This window comes from Stegodyphus dumicola, chromosome 3 (genome assembly GCF_044657685.1).
Source record: "Stegodyphus dumicola isolate Sdum_Otavi_A_Nest chromosome 3, ASM4465768v1".
NCBI lineage: Eukaryota > Metazoa > Arthropoda > Arachnida > Araneae > Eresidae > Stegodyphus > Stegodyphus dumicola.
In genome coordinates, this window is record NC_140770.1 from 42,982,572 (window position 1) to 43,001,636 (window position 19,065).

General features: G+C 34.6%; 1 protein-coding gene across 7 annotated transcripts in view; it reads left to right on the forward strand.

The window, feature by feature from the left end:
* The window catches only part of LOC118181410 (tyrosine-protein kinase receptor torso-like), a 108,370-nt gene that overhangs the window by 69,752 nt on the left and 19,553 nt on the right, over window positions 1-19,065 (forward strand). For all 7 annotated transcript variants that reach the window (XM_085812815.1, XM_035350538.2, XM_035350542.2 and 4 more), the window contains one exon: window positions 14,439-14,511. In XM_085812815.1, the coding sequence (XP_085668941.1) occupies window positions 14,439-14,511 (73 nt within the window). The remainder of the gene's footprint in view (window positions 1-14,438; window positions 14,512-19,065) is intronic.

The window sequence follows — 19,065 nt, forward strand, 5'->3', positions numbered from 1 at the left end:
CTCTTAGAGACATCTATTCGAAAAGCATTTGTAAGAAGAAGCCACCTTGTCTCGATATTCTTCGACATTGAAAAAGCTTATGATAAGGCATGGAGATACGGTATACTCCGGGATCTTCACGAGACTGGCTTGCGCGGCAACCTACCAATTTTCATTCAAAATTTCTTGAACACTAGAACTTTTCAAGTAAGAATTGGCTCCGTTTTTTCGGATGTTTTTGAACAGGAAGAGGGTGTGCCTCAAGGCTGTGTGCTCAGTGTAACCCTGTTTAGTTTAAAAATAAATTCTGTACTAAAAGAACTTCCTCCCACCATCTTGGGATCTCTATATGTTGATGATCTGCAGATTAGCTGTCGAGGAGCAGACATGAGATATGTAGAGAGGCAACTGCAGATGGCTCTGAATAAGATCCAAGAATGGTCAGACAAACAGGGATTTACATTTTCGAAACAGAAAACTGTGTGTGTGCACTTTTGTAGGAAGCGAGGTCTCCATCCTGAACCTGAGTTATATTTGAATGGTACAATTATTCCAGTTGCGCCTGAAGTAAAATTTTTAGGAGTGACGTTCGACCGAAAATTGACTTTCTTTTCTCATGTTTTAAACCTGAGAAAGAAGTGTCTAAAAACACTAAATATTTTAAAAGTGTTGGCGAACACCTCCTGGGGTGCAGAGCGTTGCTCCATGCTTCGCATTTACAGAGCGCTCGTCCGCTCTAAACTGGACTATGGCTCAGTTGTTTATGGATCCGCTCGGTCATCTGTTTTGTTAAAACTGGATCCTGTTCACCATCAAGGTCTGCAGATTTGTTCAGGAGCTTTCAGGACTTCTCCTGTGCAGAGCCTATATGTTGACTGTAACGAACCATCACTTTATCTGAGGCGTGAGCAATTGTCCCTTTTGCAATATTTTAATACTCTATCTCAACCTGAACATCCCAATAAGCTGTGCTTACTTGATAATGAGTGTAACACATTATTTGAAACACGTCCATCCTGTGTTCCTACTTTCCCTTTAAGAGTTCGCCCTGTCATTGAGGAACTCTCCCTCTCTGATATGCACCCCCAAGCAGTACAGAATTTTGAAATTCCACCTTGGGAAAATTCACAGATCCAGCTTCTTGATGTTTTTAAACATCACGTAAAGGCGAGCACTAACGAGATCGTTTACAGACAAATTTTCGCTGAGCACAGGCACAAATATAGCAGTTATTATCCGATATACACAGATGGATCAAAGTCAAATGATCATGTCGGGATGGCTTTTGTATTTGAAAATTACATAGAGGGCAGATGCCTGCACCATGCTTTCTCTGTCCTAACATCTGAACTAACTGCAATATATTATGCTCTTTTGTACATCTCAAAGCTCTGCCACAAAAAGTTCATAGTTTACACAGACTCGTATAGTGCTCTTAAATCCTTGGAAGCTTTTCCCAACGCTCAAAATCCTGTGGTAGTGGATGTTCTCAAAATTCATATAAATTTAACGATTCGAGGTTATGAAGTCCTGTACTGCTGGGTTCCTGGACATGCTGGAATAAAGGGAAATGAGCTTGCAGATATCGCAGCCAAATCTGCTGTTGAATTGTCCAGTCGCCTTATCCCTTTTAGAGATATCTGCAGTGTCATCAAGGGAAAGGTCCGAAAAAAATGGCAGCGATTTTGGGATGTTCAGCATCACAACAAGTTGAGAAACATCAAGCCTAGAATTGAGCATTGGGATTTTGTTGGAAATCGTAAGGAGGACGTTCTTTTGACTCGCCTCAGAATTGGTCACACTAGAGTCACACATGACTATCTTCTTAAAGCTGAAAATGAGCCTGTTTGTTTTAGTTGTAATGTTTGTTTATCTGTCCGTCATATTTTAATTGAGTGTCCATGTTTTAATAGTCTTCGCCAGAAATATTTTAATAGCTGTGACTTACCTCTCGACCGTTTAATCGGAAGAGAGGTCAATATTAATTAATTTTATTATTTAAAAGAGATTGGCTTTTATTACCAAATGTAATTTGTTTTGAAGACTGTGTCTTGAATTTTAATATGTGCTTTTAACTTGTGTTTATATGACTTCATCCTCTGGATTTGGTACATTTATCTACCTGTTTTTATTTATTGAATTTTAAGTCATTAATTGTAATCATCTCATCATTTGTTTGGCGCGTCATAATCATCTCTGGTTTTTTCACCATAATCACTCACTCACTCACTCAGAATGGCAGAGAAGTGACACAATACATTATTGGAAAATGAATCCTTTATTATATAGAAGCATGACTTTTATGTACAAATATTTACATGTTGATATTATGTGATTTAAGGAAATAATTCCATTGAAACACAGTTGTTTAATACCTTACAAATTAATCAGCCATGCTGGCTAAAATCGAAACTAAAACTCAGGTGTAAACGCCGTACCATATTTTCTGCAGACAACTCTTGTCTGTCTTGCTGGATTCTTACTGTGACACAGGTAGCTGATTGGCTGACCGCAGCCAGATACATGACGCTTCTGATACTAGAAGTCCATTTTCTTAACATGTTTATCTTTCCTTTGTTTTCTCCACGTTTCACTAGACACAAGCATGGAAAGATATCAAAAATGCTTCTAATCTTATCACATGGACAGGCATTTATAGAAAGGAATATTTCTATTAACAAAGAAATTGAAAACTGACAATTTAAAAGATTCATCTTGTAATTCTCAGTGGCTAGGTTGGAACAAGAGGGGACATCTGTCCCTGGGTGCAGCATCTATGAAGTGCCAAACTGATACTATTACAAAATTTTAGAATAAAATGTTTTTCATTCTTGTCATACAGAAGAGGTTGTAAACTCATCAGTTGTCCTCAGGCACTGAAAACCCTAGCTACGGCTCTGTGCATCACACACAGGGCTTTCACTATGCATTTTCCCACCTGATGCAATCTCTGTGGATCCTAAATTCTACTGCTGCCTAGTGCCTTCCTAAATTGTAAATTTCTAGATTTTGTTGCTCAATGTGTCACTAAATTCTAAAAATTCTGCTACACGGGCTCTGAAACAGGCCCTTACCGTATAACATTTCATATTTATTCTGTATGTTTGTATTACTAAAGAAATAAAATTAGCACCTTTTCCTATACATTCTAAATGCATTTAGTTTTTTAAAATAACAGAAATCTTGAATTAAATACAAAAATTCTAAAATTGAGAGGAAACATATTGAAGAAAGAAACAAATACACAAAGAGAAAGAAAATTATTCTTCAAAGATAATATGTACAGTTATTATTATGCAAATTAAGCAATTGTTTATAATTTCATCTTTTGCTATAATTTTCCTTTTCTGCTTCCTCACCAGAAGGAAAATCACTTAAATAGTTTTTAAACTAAGGGTTTGGGGTTCTAAGACAGAATTTCTGGCCTCCGCTTGCATGTTGCACTAGTTCCTAGTAGCTCTGGTAATTTGTAATTAATCATCTTTGTGTTATTGTTGTCGATATTTGAATTTGTTACACGATTACTATGTTACAAGGAGTTACAAGGTTGTTATGCTGTGTTACTGAGTCAGCTCACATTAAAATTAAATCATGTAGCCTTTAACTACTACTCCACATTTTTAGTTTGAATTTACTGTTCCTGTTTAATTGGATCACTATAAGATGTAGTTAATTTTGCTAGCATAAGAACATGTCTTTATGTTCTAAGGTCTTTTTAAATAAGAGCTTTATTTAAACATTTATCTGACTTTCAGACCTGGTGCTAATTTGCTTCATGTCTGTCAGGGGTTTATTTAACTTATCATATCAAGTAAAACCTCATAGGTACATAGTCAGAGATTGAGAAGTTAGGAGATAAATGGTATCTGAATAGCTAATTTAGTTATTTGTAACTAACTGGTCACCCTTAAAAGTTGTCTGCATATTAAAGTGAGTTGTTGCCTTTCATTAATCCTTTTTTTTTTTTTTTTTTTTTTTTTTTTTTTTTTTGTGGTCATAAGCTGTAGCACAAAAATATAAAACTTAATTGTTTACATCTAGTGAGACTTAAAATAATACAAACAACTTATTACCTGTGATGCTTGAGGGGCTTATTGGCCTACATCAGGTTTTCAGATTTGTTCTGAACAGCATGCACTCTCTAGGCAAGCAGCAGCAGTGTCAACAGTCAGTCTTCTGTAACGAATCATGCAGATTATGATTTTGCTTCTCATTTTAACCTATGCTTTTGACATAAAATCTATGGGCTATTTATCAAACCTCTAAACTGAACAAGCACATGACAAAATGAGACGTAAAAGAAAACATCAACTTGGTGAAACGTAAATAAAATGTCAGTAATCTTCCTGCAAACATGTCCTACTATTATAAGGGTAAAATATTTAATGCTACCTGATAAATTTTATAAAGTTGATTTTATTCTCACCTTTGTTTTATAATTATATTTATTAAATTATGTTTAATAATAATGTATTCTACTTGTGGATCTATTTTATTTAGGATAATATCACAAAAGCGAAATTCAGACAGAACTAATATCTTTAATTGAATGTATTCAGTTCCCATTTGTTGATGGGTCTTTAATTTTTTTCATTAATAGTCCTTAAAAGTACTTAATTTCTATAAGGAGAAATGTGTACAAACCCTGTTTTCAAGTTCATCTGTTTTGTAGGTTTGCCAACAATTTAACTTTATTGTTAATTATTTCCCCTATGCGGTCTACAGTCATTGATATCAGTGTGCTTACTTTCTGATTTGGAACCTGACAAGAAAGCATTCACCACTTTCACAGCATAAGCTACCTAATTTTCTGTCATTTTTCCACATAATCACCAAATCTATTTAAGCATTTATCTGAACATAGGACCAACTTGTTTAGTCCAGCTTTGTAGAAATCACATTCCTGCCCGTTTAACCAGTTCTCAATAGCTGTTTTCATATTTCTGACTAAAGAGAACTTTATTTCAGATAAAAGTTCCTTCAATTTCCAGAAAAGGAAGTCACTGTGTGCTAATCCTGGCTATATGGGAATGACAACAAACTTCCCACTTTTGAAGCAATTTTTGAGTTTGGCAAGCAGTATGGGGGCTGAGCATTCTCATGCAGGAAGATGACACCATCACTTAACATGTCGGAGCTCTTGCACTGGATGGCTTCACGTAACCTTATCAAAGTGGCATAATAGCAGTCGGCAGTTGGTAACAATAGTAGTAGCAGTAGGCAACAGTAGTAGACAACTAATACCATCTGTCTACATTCTGAGTAACAATTATTCTATCCACAATAATTATTTTCCAAATGATGATGCCTGTAACCTTTATTTTGAATTCACCTATGTAGTTCCTCTGCCCAACAGTTTACAACTTTCCACATTCCACCTTCACATACTTTGTTTACATATAATTTAATTTTGTGGCTATTTACATACACTCTTAGACAAAAAAAAATAATAAAAAAATAAATAAAACCGACGCCCCACAACGTACCGAGAAAATATAAAGCAAATTGGACACAAATTGATATGCATACAGGTTTCGACGGAAAATGCAAAATTTTACATTTTGACTGCCAATGAAAGAACGGTTGTTGCTACAGCGTATCTGATCTGTGCAACTTGCTGGATATTTAAGAGGAGAAATTATGATTCCAGGTAATTTCATTCCGTACACTCTGGTAGACAGTAACTATGCCTTGCATACAGGTGCGCAAACAATATGCACAGATGTCAGAATTTGAGAGAGGTCCTGTAGTTGGGCTTAAAGAAGCTAGTCGGTCTTATCGGTGAATAGCTCAATATTTGAGCAGGAGCGATGCCATTATTAGACGATGTTGGCAGAAATGGGTGAACCACGGCCGCACACAGCGTCAAGTAGGAAGCGGTAGGCCTAGAGAAACAATAGAACGGGAAAACCGAGCAATTGTCAGAGTGGCACTCGCAGCCCCAGATGCATTATTATCATCAATTGTGCATGCAGCTAGTGCTTCAGTGACTACAAGGACCATTCATAGACGGCTCACAGAAAGGGAGCTGAGGTCACGGCGCCCCTTGTGCTGACTACCATTGATCTCTGTACAACGTCAAGCTTGTTTGTAGTAGTGTCCGGCTCATTCGCACTGAAATGTCACTGACTGGAGTAGAATAGTCTTCAGTGATGAGTCCCACTTTGAACTGAGCCCTGATGACCAGCAAAGGCGAATCTGGAGACGCCCTGGACAGCGGTGTGATACCAACCTGTCTTCCGGCCGACAGACTGACAACCAGGAGTGATGGTCTGAGGTGCCATTTCATAGTAGGACCCCTTTGGTTGTCATCCGTTGGAACCTTACAGCACAGTGGTATGTCGACGAAGTTTTAAGGCCCGTTGTGTTTCCCTTCATGTCACGCCACCCTGGGCTTACATTTCAACAAGATAATGCCCACCCCCACACTGCACATATTTCTACTGCTTGTCTTAGTACTTGCCGAACATTACCTTGGCCAGCAAGGTCGCCGGATCTCTCTCCTATAGAGCATGTTTGGAGCATTATGGACAGGGCCCTCCAACCAACTCAGGATGTTGATGATCTAACGTGCCATTTGAACAGAATTTGGCACGATATCCCTCAGGAGGACATCCGCAACCTCTATCAATCGATGCCAAGCCCAATAACTACTTGCATAAGGGCCAGAGGTGGACAAATGCTTTACTGACTTTTTCTTTTTGTGAAGCTCTATCACTTCAATAAATCATCCAGTTTTTCTCAAACTGTAATCATCACTTCTACTCATTTTCATTCCATTCGGATAACTTCTTGGTGCGTCGTTTTTTTTTTTTTTTAAATTTATTTATTTTTTAAATTTTTTATCTAAGAGTGTATATTTGATTGTACGGTAATATATTGGTGCATGCATATGAGTTCGTAATAGATTGAGTGTATACAGCTGCAAGGATAAGTACATAAAATTAATTTTATCAAAAGCAATACTTCAGAGTTCTGAAACTTTCAATAAAATTAGTCAGACAGTTCTTCACAGTATCATAGAGTAAAATTAGTAGTAAGAATAGTTAGAACGTTAAACGCAATGCAGTGTGAAGTGCATCTAAAGAACATAGCTAACCCAGAGATATATCTTGGTACTCTGAACTTATGCTGAACTTACTGTGAGCAGATGCTTTCTCTGGTCTTATATACTTTTTACCCAGCAGCCGAGATATTTGTAGCACTTCTGCTTCTCAAAATTACTGAAAGGCCAAATAATTACAATTATGGTTATAGATACAAAGGTTGAATTATGGTTACAGCTACATAGAGCATCAATTATTTATTCATTTATGATACCTATTAAGATTATACAGGGCTTGGATCAAAATGTTGCTAAATTGTGGCCAAGTTTTCCGAGTTTTGTCAGTTTCTCACCAAATTTGATGACAAACTTTAGTCACCAAAACCATTTCCAGCTTGGTGATATCTCGCCGATTTAGTGAGAAAGCCATTTTCTCAATGTTAAATAGACTTAACTCTGTATTCTTACTTTTCCAACAAGCTTTGCTTCTCTAGATTTTCATGTTACATTATACAGAAAAATACATCAGTTTCACGTATAATTGCACTAGAATCATTTATTGTTAATTCATTGTATAAAATTCATAACAATATATTTTCCCTGGGAAAACAAGATGGCATTTTCTTGTCCCCTTGGTAAATTAAAAATTTTCAATATTTTTTTTAATGTTTAAACTGAAAAGATACTATTATGATATTACGCTCTTCATCAAATTCTGCAATTAGAAGTTGAAAGTGAAAATACCCTTTTTTATATAAATGTTTAAATTGAAAAAAGATTATTACAATATCATGCAATTCATCAAATTCAGTAAATACACGTTTTAGATGAAAGTATCATTTTTTACATAAATGTTTAAACTAAAAAAAAAAAAAAAAAATTATTATGATTTTGCGTGGCTTGCGTAATTTGGTGGTTTATCATGGGTGCCGTCAAAATTAAGTAGTACCAGGATTTTTATTCTATATTAATTATCTATTTTTTTAAAAAAAATTAAAAGTAAATTAAATGTAAATTTTTTTGGAAATTAAATTTTATGTAAATTTTTTTTTTTTTTTTTTTTTTTTGTAAATTAATCAAGCATTTTGTAAAATATCTTTTGTAACTCACTTCTTTTATTAACCCTAAGGACACCAAGACATGCATCATCCATGGCCAAAAATGATATCCCATGATCCTTTCCCCTTTTCTTTATTTTTTATTATTCTCTCTTGTGTACCTGTATATCCACTACCCAGCATTGAAAATGCGGCCTCAAGAAGGAGTGTCCAGAAAAGGATGGAATACAACAAACAGAGAGAGACAAATAATAAGTTATCTTTATTTTGAAATGATATACATAATACAGAGCGAGAACAGTGTCAGCTCAGTCGGTTGTAGGACCACCTTGGATGCCGATGCACAAAGCAACATGTCTAGGTACAGATTTGGAGACTACGGATGGTATACTGAGGAATGGCTCTCCATTCATCAACCATTTGCCACAGTTTGTCTTCTGAAAGTGGCAATTGCAGGGTCTGCAAATGCCATCCAATAACATCCCAAATGTGTTCGATTGGTGAGAGATTAGGAGAGAATGGTGGCCATGGAAGCATCTGGACACGTTGCAGAGCACATTGGCTGATCTGAGCAGCGTGTGATCAGGAATTAGCCTGCTGAGAAAGGGCATTGGGCACTCCCTGAAGGTATCGGAGTGTCACTGGCTGCAGCACATCATCCACATATCACTGGGCTGTGATAGTGCCCTAAATATGAACTAGAGGTGACCTGGAATTATATGCAATTGCACCCCAAGCCATGATGATGTGTTGTCGCACAGTGGAGCATTTCATAATTGCAGCAGCATTGGACCTGTCTTCACATCAACGCCACACTCGTTAGCGGTAACTATCATTGGAGAAACAGAAGTGTGACTCATCTGAGAATATGAAGTGTGCCCATTTCATCATCCACATCGCTCAAGCATGGCACCATTGCAGACATTGGCGTCTATGATGTGGGATTAATGGCAGCCTTCTTAAGGGACACCACAAGTGCCGGCTGCTAGCCACCAATTGATGGCAAATGGCTCTGGTCGATATGGGAACATCCAGGGTGTTCTTGAACATGCTGCAGAATGGAGGTAGAAGTGGATTGCTAGTAAACCACCAATTGTCGGCAAATGCATCGATCCACTCATGCTGACATCACTCTGGCTGCACAGGCACCCCTCGAACTTGCCACATTCCCTTGTTCCAACCATCGTCGGCATAGGCAGTGTACTGTGGTCGTGTCCAGGTGTTTGCCAGCTGAGATTTGCTGTATGGAACAACCTGCCTTTCTCAGTCTTATCACCATACCCCTCGTAAAATCGTCCGTCTGCTGAAACTGCCTTCATTGATGACAGCCTGGCATTCTCTAATATTACACGTGTCCTACGAGACAAGAATAAATTTTCTAAGATGATTTCCATAGTGTAAATAACAGTGCAAAAATTTAATATTCTGCAGATTCCTTCCCTTATATCTTCTTCAACATATGCTGGAGAGCTGCACATTTCACATTGTTTGCATAACTTGGTGATGTAAGATTTTATTTCAGGGATTTAACCTACCCTGCTGGACCCATGAACAAAAGGTAGCAAAGTTTGATATCTTTATTTACTATGAGAATTATGATTCAAATCTGTAAATCCCTGAACTAAAATTGAAAACTGTGCATATAAACTTTCTGAAAGGCTTAACAAGAATTAATAATGGTGCAGTCAGGTCTTAAAGATTCAATGTAAAAAATGAAACTGAATTCTGAAAATTATGCTGCTTGGAAATTCAAGATTCAAATGCTTTTAAGGCAGGGTAGGTTAGATGATCTTCATTTTTTCCCCCACTTTCTAAACCTGATGATGAATTTTTAAAGAAGGATAAATGAGCACAAGCTACAATAAATCTGTGCATTGATGACTCTCGAATTATCCACATTAGGGATGAAATAACTACTGCCTGTATGCAGCAGAAATTAAATTCAGTTCATGAGTGCTTCAATTTGAGCAGCAAATTTTAACTTCTGGAGAAAATTATATCCGATTAAAATGCCTGAACATGATGATTTGAAAGGATACATCACTCGTGTGATGGACATAGTCGAAAGACAGAAAGCTATCAGTGACAACATTCATGATCAGCATGTAGCCTCTTTTTTGTTAGTTTCAATTCCAGAATTATACAATAATCTTATAACTGACCTAGAAGACAGAGAGGAAACTCTTATAACTGTAGGTCTTGTAAAAATTGTAAGAACAACAAGCAGATCAAAGCTTTATTTTTCTCAATTTTTTCTTCTTTCTAGGTATTTCTTTCTCCTGATGAGGAGGGATCTTTAGCTGCCCTCGAAATCGATTGAGTGTTTCAATATACTTACGCTAAATACAAAGTTGTTTTTTATGATTTTGATTCCTCAATGGCATTTTAAATCTGCAGTAAATGCAATAAATTCTAAAAATAATTCATCAGAAAAATTTTGAAATTTTTTAAATGCAGTGAGCATACTCATGAGCATTTTTTAAAATTACAAAAACAAAAATAACTATTCTTATCCTGACAACTTAAAATCAGAAACTCATGTGATGAAACATGTCAGAAAATTGAAATGGCATTGCTCGAGTGTCGAGACTTCTGATGAAGGAAGCTGTGAATCGAGTGACAGGTCTCAGCCTGTGCCAGTCAGAAGTACATTTACGAAAAGGGTTTAATAATTAATCCACGGTATTGTTCAAACAAAATATAAAGTTTTGTATGCCGATTCTTGTGCAAGTAGTAGAGATAAAAGGAGATAAAAGTTTCCGGAGCTGATTATATGAGGATTCGCAAGAAAAAATCATTTTAACAGACGGGAAAATTTTATATTCGCGTGGCAGAGGATTTGTTGATCTTGATTTAGAGGATGAATGTACACTGCAGAAAATTAGATTAACTAATCTTTATCACAGTCCTAATTTAAAAAGCAATTTAATTTCCTTTAAGCAAATTGCTAGTAAGAGATATCCTGTTATTTTTGAATAAGAAATTCGCATCATAAAAAGGATAGCCAAATAATTAAGTTTGCATATTCTGATGATAATTGCTTACATAAAATTATTCTAAATAAAAAAAAATCAGAAAGTGTTAATATTGTGGTAGAATGCAAAAGTAAAAACTGTATACAAATATGGCATTCAATCAGGGTCAGGCCATAGTAATTGTGGTGCAATCAGACAATTAATAAGGGATAATTTTGCAAAGGAATTGCAATAAAATTGATTGATCGATAATAAAATTAGATAATTGTATTCATAACAATAACTGTTTAGAACACATAAAGAATATAAAAAAATTCTGAAAGCTGAGATTTTGCATTATGCCCAAAGGGCGTTCATTTTAATGTTTTCTATGTTACCTTTATTTATTAAATATCATGCTCCTCGCACTTAAACCATAAAATTCAATTTAACAAAAATATTGCAGAATAGTTTTAAATGAGCATATCTTTAGAATTTCCAATTTTCTTAGTAAATTAAAAGACTCAGTATAAAAAGAAAAAAAAAAAAAAAAAAAAAAAAATTGGCAGAACCTTAGACTTTCCGAACTGATAATGGCTGTGAATATACTACCAAAGAGATGGAGGAATTTCTGTCTAGTGGCAGCATCAAACATCAGTTTGAGTGAAAGAGAAAATAGAAGCCTTACTGAGATGGCTAGATGTCAACTGTCAAACGCATTCTGGGGTAAGCTCTCAACACAATAAATTACAACCAGAGCTTCCTTCCAACCAGATCTTGTGATAAAACCCCTAAACTCCCTATGCAACCTTTTGCAGATTACCGCATATCAATGCTTGTTTTCAAAGAAAGATGGGAATGACACAATAATGATTGTTATCTATATCAATGGGGATATCCTTATAGCATACAAAAGCAAGGATAAAACAGGAAAACTAATCAAATATCTCAATGAATCCTTTGAAGCAAAAGACTTAGGAGAAATCAGAAACTACTTAGGAATCAAAGAAATGACAAGCTCCTATTAATTAGAAAATAGAAAAATTTTTTCCAGATATCCGCAAGCCATCTTAAACATCAATGGATGCTTTTTATCCAAAGGAAGAGGACATCTCTTCACCAGTGGACAATAACAAGTATAGGCATGCCATCAAAGCCATACTATACACAGCCACTGAAACCAGATCAGACATAAACCTAGCAGTGAACCTGTTAAGCATAAAAAACAAATCACCAAACGAAAGAAGCACTGGAGAGCAGTTCTAAGAGTCATCCAATACCTGAACTCTACGAAAGACACTTATCTGGAAACTGACTTTGATTGGCCACTAAGACTTTTCTGTGATACGGATGCAGACTATGATTTAACCACTAGACGATTAGCCGCAAAAAATTTATTCTTCTTAGGAAATAGCCCAATATTTTGGTCCACAAAGAGAAAAAAAATTTGTTTCCTTATCATCTACCAAGTCTAAGCTTATTTCTGTTGCCACTGCTGCTCATTCATTAACTCAAATGGATATTAGACCTTCTTAATGATTTTAGACTACCCATTAAGTTATTTGAGGAACTTAATGTCCACAATATCCCTTATACAACATAGAAAAATGAATACCAAGCTAAAACATTATTAATGTTAAATATTTCTTTTTAAGAGAAATGGGAAAAGAAAGAAAAAAAAAAAATCGAGATAACATAATGCTTTACAAATTCTATGATTGCAGATAAATTCACCAAGCTATTGCCCAAACTAAAATTCTTGAAATTATGAAGTGAACAAAATCTAATTTCCACTTTTTTCCCAAATGCATGGTGAAAGAGGAGATTGTTGAAAATTAATCAAGCATTCTGAAAAATATCTTTTGTAACTCACTTCTTCTAGTAATGCTAGTAATGCAAAGACATGCACCGATCATGGGCAAAAAAAATCCCATGATCCCTTTTTTCCTTTTCTTTATTTTTTATTACTCTTTCTTGTGTGCTTGTATATATCTTTAATGTATACATTGCTTCTTATTTTTTAGCCAAAACTGAATGAATGTGATTTGCATTTAAATGCTTTCCTAATATTAATGGAGACATGATGAAACAATAATAAACAGTATAAGATTTAATTTTTGGAGATTTAACTTGTGCTGCTGGACCCATGAGCAAAATGTAAGCAAAGTTTGCTATCTTTCATTTTTTTCACATTATTTTTTACTATATAGAAAGATGAGTGTTATTAGCAAGATGTTGTCAGATTCTCCACAAGAGCAGTGTGATTTCACATCATTGCCATTTTCTAAAAGAGTGTTTTTATCCTTTATTTAAATGCTATAGCTCATAATCAAAGTTTATAATAGTTTGGTTTATTTAATTTGAAAACGGTATGCCAGTATTACCTGAACAAACCACATCCCAAATTAGATGGAGAGCATCCCGAGGAATGGAATCTTAGAATCATTTACCCCTAAACTGCTTAATATGATGTTTATAATTATGAATATCTTCATCTTCAAATTACTGATTTAAAGCAACGTATTTATGCTTAAAGTGGAATAAAAGTGACAACAAAATAATAGGCAACACATGCCACTAAGACACATTCATAGAATATTAACACAAGAATGCAGTAGTGTTGCTAAAAAAAAACAAAAGTGTGACTACATAATTATGGATTTAACACTTCATGTTTAATTTCTATGTTCTCCCTTATTATTCTTATCTTTCAACATTTTCTTCAGCAATTTCTGCAGTTATTTTTATCTTGCTTTCCAGTATATTTATTTGAATATCTGTTTAGTTTTAATTATTTGACTATTTGTTTAGAATTCTAGATATTTTTAAGCTTGATTTCTGGAAAGTATCTTTAACTCAAATATTTAATTTCTCAGAACTGTTTTCTTTAATTTAGTTTTATAGAAGCTCAGTTGTACTTAGAACAGTTTGAAGAAAATTGAAAGGATAGGGATGTTTTAAATATGTTCATTCAGATGATCATGATAGTGATGGTGATGCTAAAAGATGATATCATGTGGGTGGACAATATTAAAATCCTTAATCCATGTTATGTAATTAGCCTTATACTTGCTTAAGAAGAGGTAAAAAATCACACATTATGCTAGTTTTATGCTCCTAAGGTTTTAGTTGGGATAAATAGGTACATTTAAAGTAATTCTATGATAATTTTGATCAGACAGTACAGTATTGTATGTAGAAAAGTATTCAGTAAAACCTAAATTTTATTAATATTGCATTTAAGTCGAGAATTCTCATTAGATTTATGTCAGTGGTGTTTTCAAATTTATTTTATTCTAATCAGATAAGAGATTTTCCCAAATAAGCTGTTTTCTTTTGGACTTTTTTAATTTTGGCAATGCACAAACTGTTACCAATATTCTGCAATTTTTTATCTTGCAGCTAAAGATTTATCATCGTACAAAATTTTCAGTTACAGATCGACCTCAACAATACAGTACGACCTTGACAAGTGGTGAGTTTTTTTAATTATGAGAGAATTTTATATTTTGAACATATTTTATTATGATGGTCATATTTCAAAATGCTAGCAATTTTCTTATATATTTAATCAGAGTTTTAAAATTGTACATTACCAAAAGTTAAAAATAGCTCTGTACATTTCATCTTCTTAAAAATGCATTTTCTGTAGTAAACCTACCAAGTAAGCGTTATTTATAACCTTTAAGCACATACATGCATTTGAGAAATAGCAGTACATGTGAGGGTAAGCAATTACGCCAAGCTAAATGCCATAAAAATCCCACAATTGGATAAGAGGTTTAACTTAAATTAATCCATTGTATTCTCATTTCCTTAACATCTTCCTGTTATCTACTATTTTCACATTTATGTTGACATTTATATGGTTTAATGTATTAAATATTAAACTATTGTCATACTTGTGGGAATGGCAGAGACATGACACAATACATTATTGGAAATTTAATCCTTCATTATATAGAAGTACGACTTTTATGTACAAATATATACATGAGGATGATATTATATGATTTAAGAAAATAACTCGGATGAAACACAGGTGTTCAATACCTTACAAATTAAATCAGCCACGCTGGATACAATCGAAACTCAAACTCGGGCGTAAACACCCTACCACACTTTCTGCAGACAACTCTCATCTGTCTCACTTGCTGGATTCTTCCCACAAGGTAGACAGCTGATTGGTAGACCACAGCCAGATACATGGCTTCCCCTCTGGTAAGATTGTGCTATGCCAAAGCGAAGCAAAATCTGAAAACTGAACCAGGAAATGAGTTCACGAACTTAAATTGTATACTCCATAAGACAATGCTTAATAATAAATGCTTATTAATATTTAAATCGTCTCACGTTGAAATAAACATTTAAGTACTTAAATGACATATATAAACACTTTTACAAATGTAATACCAATACTTGCCTAGTATTTCATTATATATTTTTCCTCAACTAAATAAATTCAAAATATGACATATATATATGACATAATAACATAATTGGAAATAAGTGCAACAAACAGTCATCTCGCAACAGATGAACAGATGCCTTGATACAATACCGGAGTTCTGTAATAAAACATATATGCAATACTTTTTTAAAACACAATATTATAATGCAACATTAAATGAAAAACCACTTAATGTTTTTCAAAACAGATGGAAAGTAGCTCTCGTACAATTCCGGAACAAAAGAAAAATAACTAATGCGAAGTTTTAAACATATCAGTTCATACTTAGTTCACACCTATTTCATTCCCTAACCAGTCTTGAAAGATTATCTGCATTTTTTAATTGTGCACCAGAGCAATGAAACATATGACTATTATAACACTGAAGTGCCATTGCCATCTCTGTAGTTTGGCAGAATGCGGTGCAGACTTATGCAAATATAATAATGGATTATGGGTTGTGATCAGCTCGATATTCGATCCAAACACCCAACACTCGGACTTTTTTAATGACCACACAACGGCATAAGCCTCATGTTCAATAGTTGACCAGTTCTGCTGAGTTTTCAAAAGTCTTTGGCTGACAAACCTGATTGGATGCAAACTGCCTCTGCTGTTTCGTTGTGAGAAACAAGCACCAACACCATATGAACTAGCATCACACTGTATGGTATGAGCTTTTTTTGGGGGGGGGGAGGTCTGGAGTGTAAAGTTTTGGTGCTTCACACAGTCAACGTTTCAGATCTTGAAATGCTGATTCCTCAACATGTCCATGGAATTATCTCAGGAATTTTCTTTTTCGTAAGCTCCGTCAGTGGGCGAGCTATTTCTGCATAATTCTTTATTTAATCACGATAATAATTAAATAAGCCTAATGCACTCTTTAGAGCAGTCTTCGTTTTAGGACTTTCTATAATTTCGATGGCTCCTGATTTTTCAGGATCAGGTTGATGTCTTCCAACTCCTATTATATATCCTAAATACTTTATCTCCAATGTGCAAAAATATTATTCTTTAAAAAATATTATGTTCACCATAAATCTGAGATCACTTAATGAATGTAGTTAGCACAGCATAAATGTTTGAGATACGAATTCCAATCTGGTGAAAAGATAGCAATATCATCAATATAGGCTTTGCAAAAATCACTATGTTTTCTTAAGGCATCATTCATCACTCGCTGAAAAGTAGAAGCTGCATTTTTTAATCCAAAAGGCATCACTTTCAAGCGGTATTGGGAACGATGTATCTTGAATGATGTTACATCATGACTTTCTTCTTCTAAAGGTATTTTCCAGTAACCTTTCAAAACATCTAAGCAGGTGATAATATTTGCATGTCCAATTTTATTGATTAGATCAGTCATATTCTCCACTGGAAAATCAACAGGCTTGGTTACTTAGTTTAACAACCTGAAGTCAATACATAAATGCATATTTCCATCTTTCTTAGCAACACGTACGACTGGGTATGCTATTTCAGCTTCACTTAGCTCAATAAGACTCAAGCTGTCTAATTCTTTTATCTGTTTATCTACTTCAGGTTTCAACGATTCTGGGATCTTCTAGACATATGGTTTTTTTCCTATCAGCTCCAGGTAACAACCAAATTCTATGTTCACCAACACTGGCTATTTGGATCTTACCAGAAAATAACGTGATGTGCTTCAGTAAAAGTTCGTGTAATTCTTATTGCTTACTGCCATCTAAATGAATAATATCCACCTTGATGTCACTTCTATTTGCTATACAATCCACTTTAATTGGAGTTGGATGAATTTCCCCAAACTCAGAATCATCTTCAAATATTACTCCCACAGTTTGTACTCGAACATAAAATTTTCTTATTTTGTTTACATGAACATGCTACACATTCCCATGTGGTAATTTAACCTTATAAGAATGAGGATTTACTCTTTCAGTAATTTCACCTGAACCTGTACACCTAGCATATAGCTTGTTGCTAGAGTCTGGTATAAGTAAATATACTAGATCGCCATTTTAAAATTCTTTCATATTTTTGCGACGGTTAAAATAATATGTGTAAGCTTCTTGTTTTTCCACGGCACATAAAGAAGCGAGATCAGCTGCTTTCTTTAAATTTATCTTTAATTCTTGTAGATAATCAACTGCTGAATTACTCAGATTAAGCGATAATGTTATTTCACCGGACCATGATGATTTTAACACAGCTAAGGGACCTCTAGCTTCACGACCGTACATAAGTTTAAATGGAGCTGTTTAACCTGTAGTGCAATTTGAAACTTCATGATACGCAAAAAGTAGATAAGGTATGTGGTTGTCCCAATTAACAGGATCTGTGCGAATTACATGATGTAACATTTGTTTAAATACCCGATTCCATTTTTCCACTGAGCCATTTGATGCTGGGTAACCAGGTGTTGAAAAACGAGGATGAGTTCCTAAATTTTTTTCGAATTCATGAGTTAACTGTGAGGTAAAATTAGTGCCTTGATCACTACAAATTATTTCTGGAATACCGGTTCTCATAAAAATGTCTAAAAGAGCATCACAAGTAGCTTTGGCAGAAATACTTTTTAAAGGTATGACATCTGGCTATTTTAAATGATTATCTATCAAACACAAACAATATTTATGTTTCCTTCCTGAAGGCGGTGAAATTTCACCAATAATATCTATAGTTACTGTATGAAAAGGATATGGCGCGCGAACAATAGGAGTAATTGGAATTTTATCCGATTGTCTTTCTGGACTTTTTAATTGACATCTTTCGCATGTTCTACAATAATTTTGTACATCTTTGGATATGTTTGGCCAATAAAATGTAAGCTTCCTTTAGTTTTCCGCATACCTAAATGATTTCTGAATATGGAATCATAGGCTAATTGAAAGACTTTATTTTCGATAATTCTCGGGCAAAACAAACTGTTGTATGTTTTCCCCACAAATTTTTTCTTTATGAATGACAGTTTCTCTGATCAACCTTAAATTTATTTGATTCCGAATAATTGTTTAGTCTTTCTTCATCCTGATTCGCAACTGAACTATATAAAAGATTTACATTTGACAGTTCAACGGTGCCAATCTCAAGTTGTTTATGAGTTTCCGGTTTCTTCTCAGGAAAGACTGTTGATTCATTCTCACCTTCAAATATGCAATCCCATACATCTGGTGTAATTAAACATTGAACATTGTGCTTATCTGTCAACACGAAAAGAGATCCTACACGCGAATATAGACAACTGTTTGGTTTTTGTAATAAATGGGAAAAGTTGCTAACGTTGCCTCTATGACATTGCCAAATGCAGAACTTAAAATGATTTTACCCTTACTTTCTATTTTTAAATCAGAAATTAATGTAGTGTTCAAAATTGGTATTTCTTTACCTGAATCTTTTATTGCTTTTACTTGCTTCCCTGCAATGTAAATAGTAATCTTTTCCAAGGAATAAAAATTATTTTTTTTCGTTGGAACACTCACATTTTTGTACATGTTTAGAATTTACATTTGTAACAATTGAATTGTCCTTCGGTTTACTTGAAGTGTTAACTTTCGGTTTTACTGGAAAATCATCGTTCAGTTTATTTGACTTATCAAA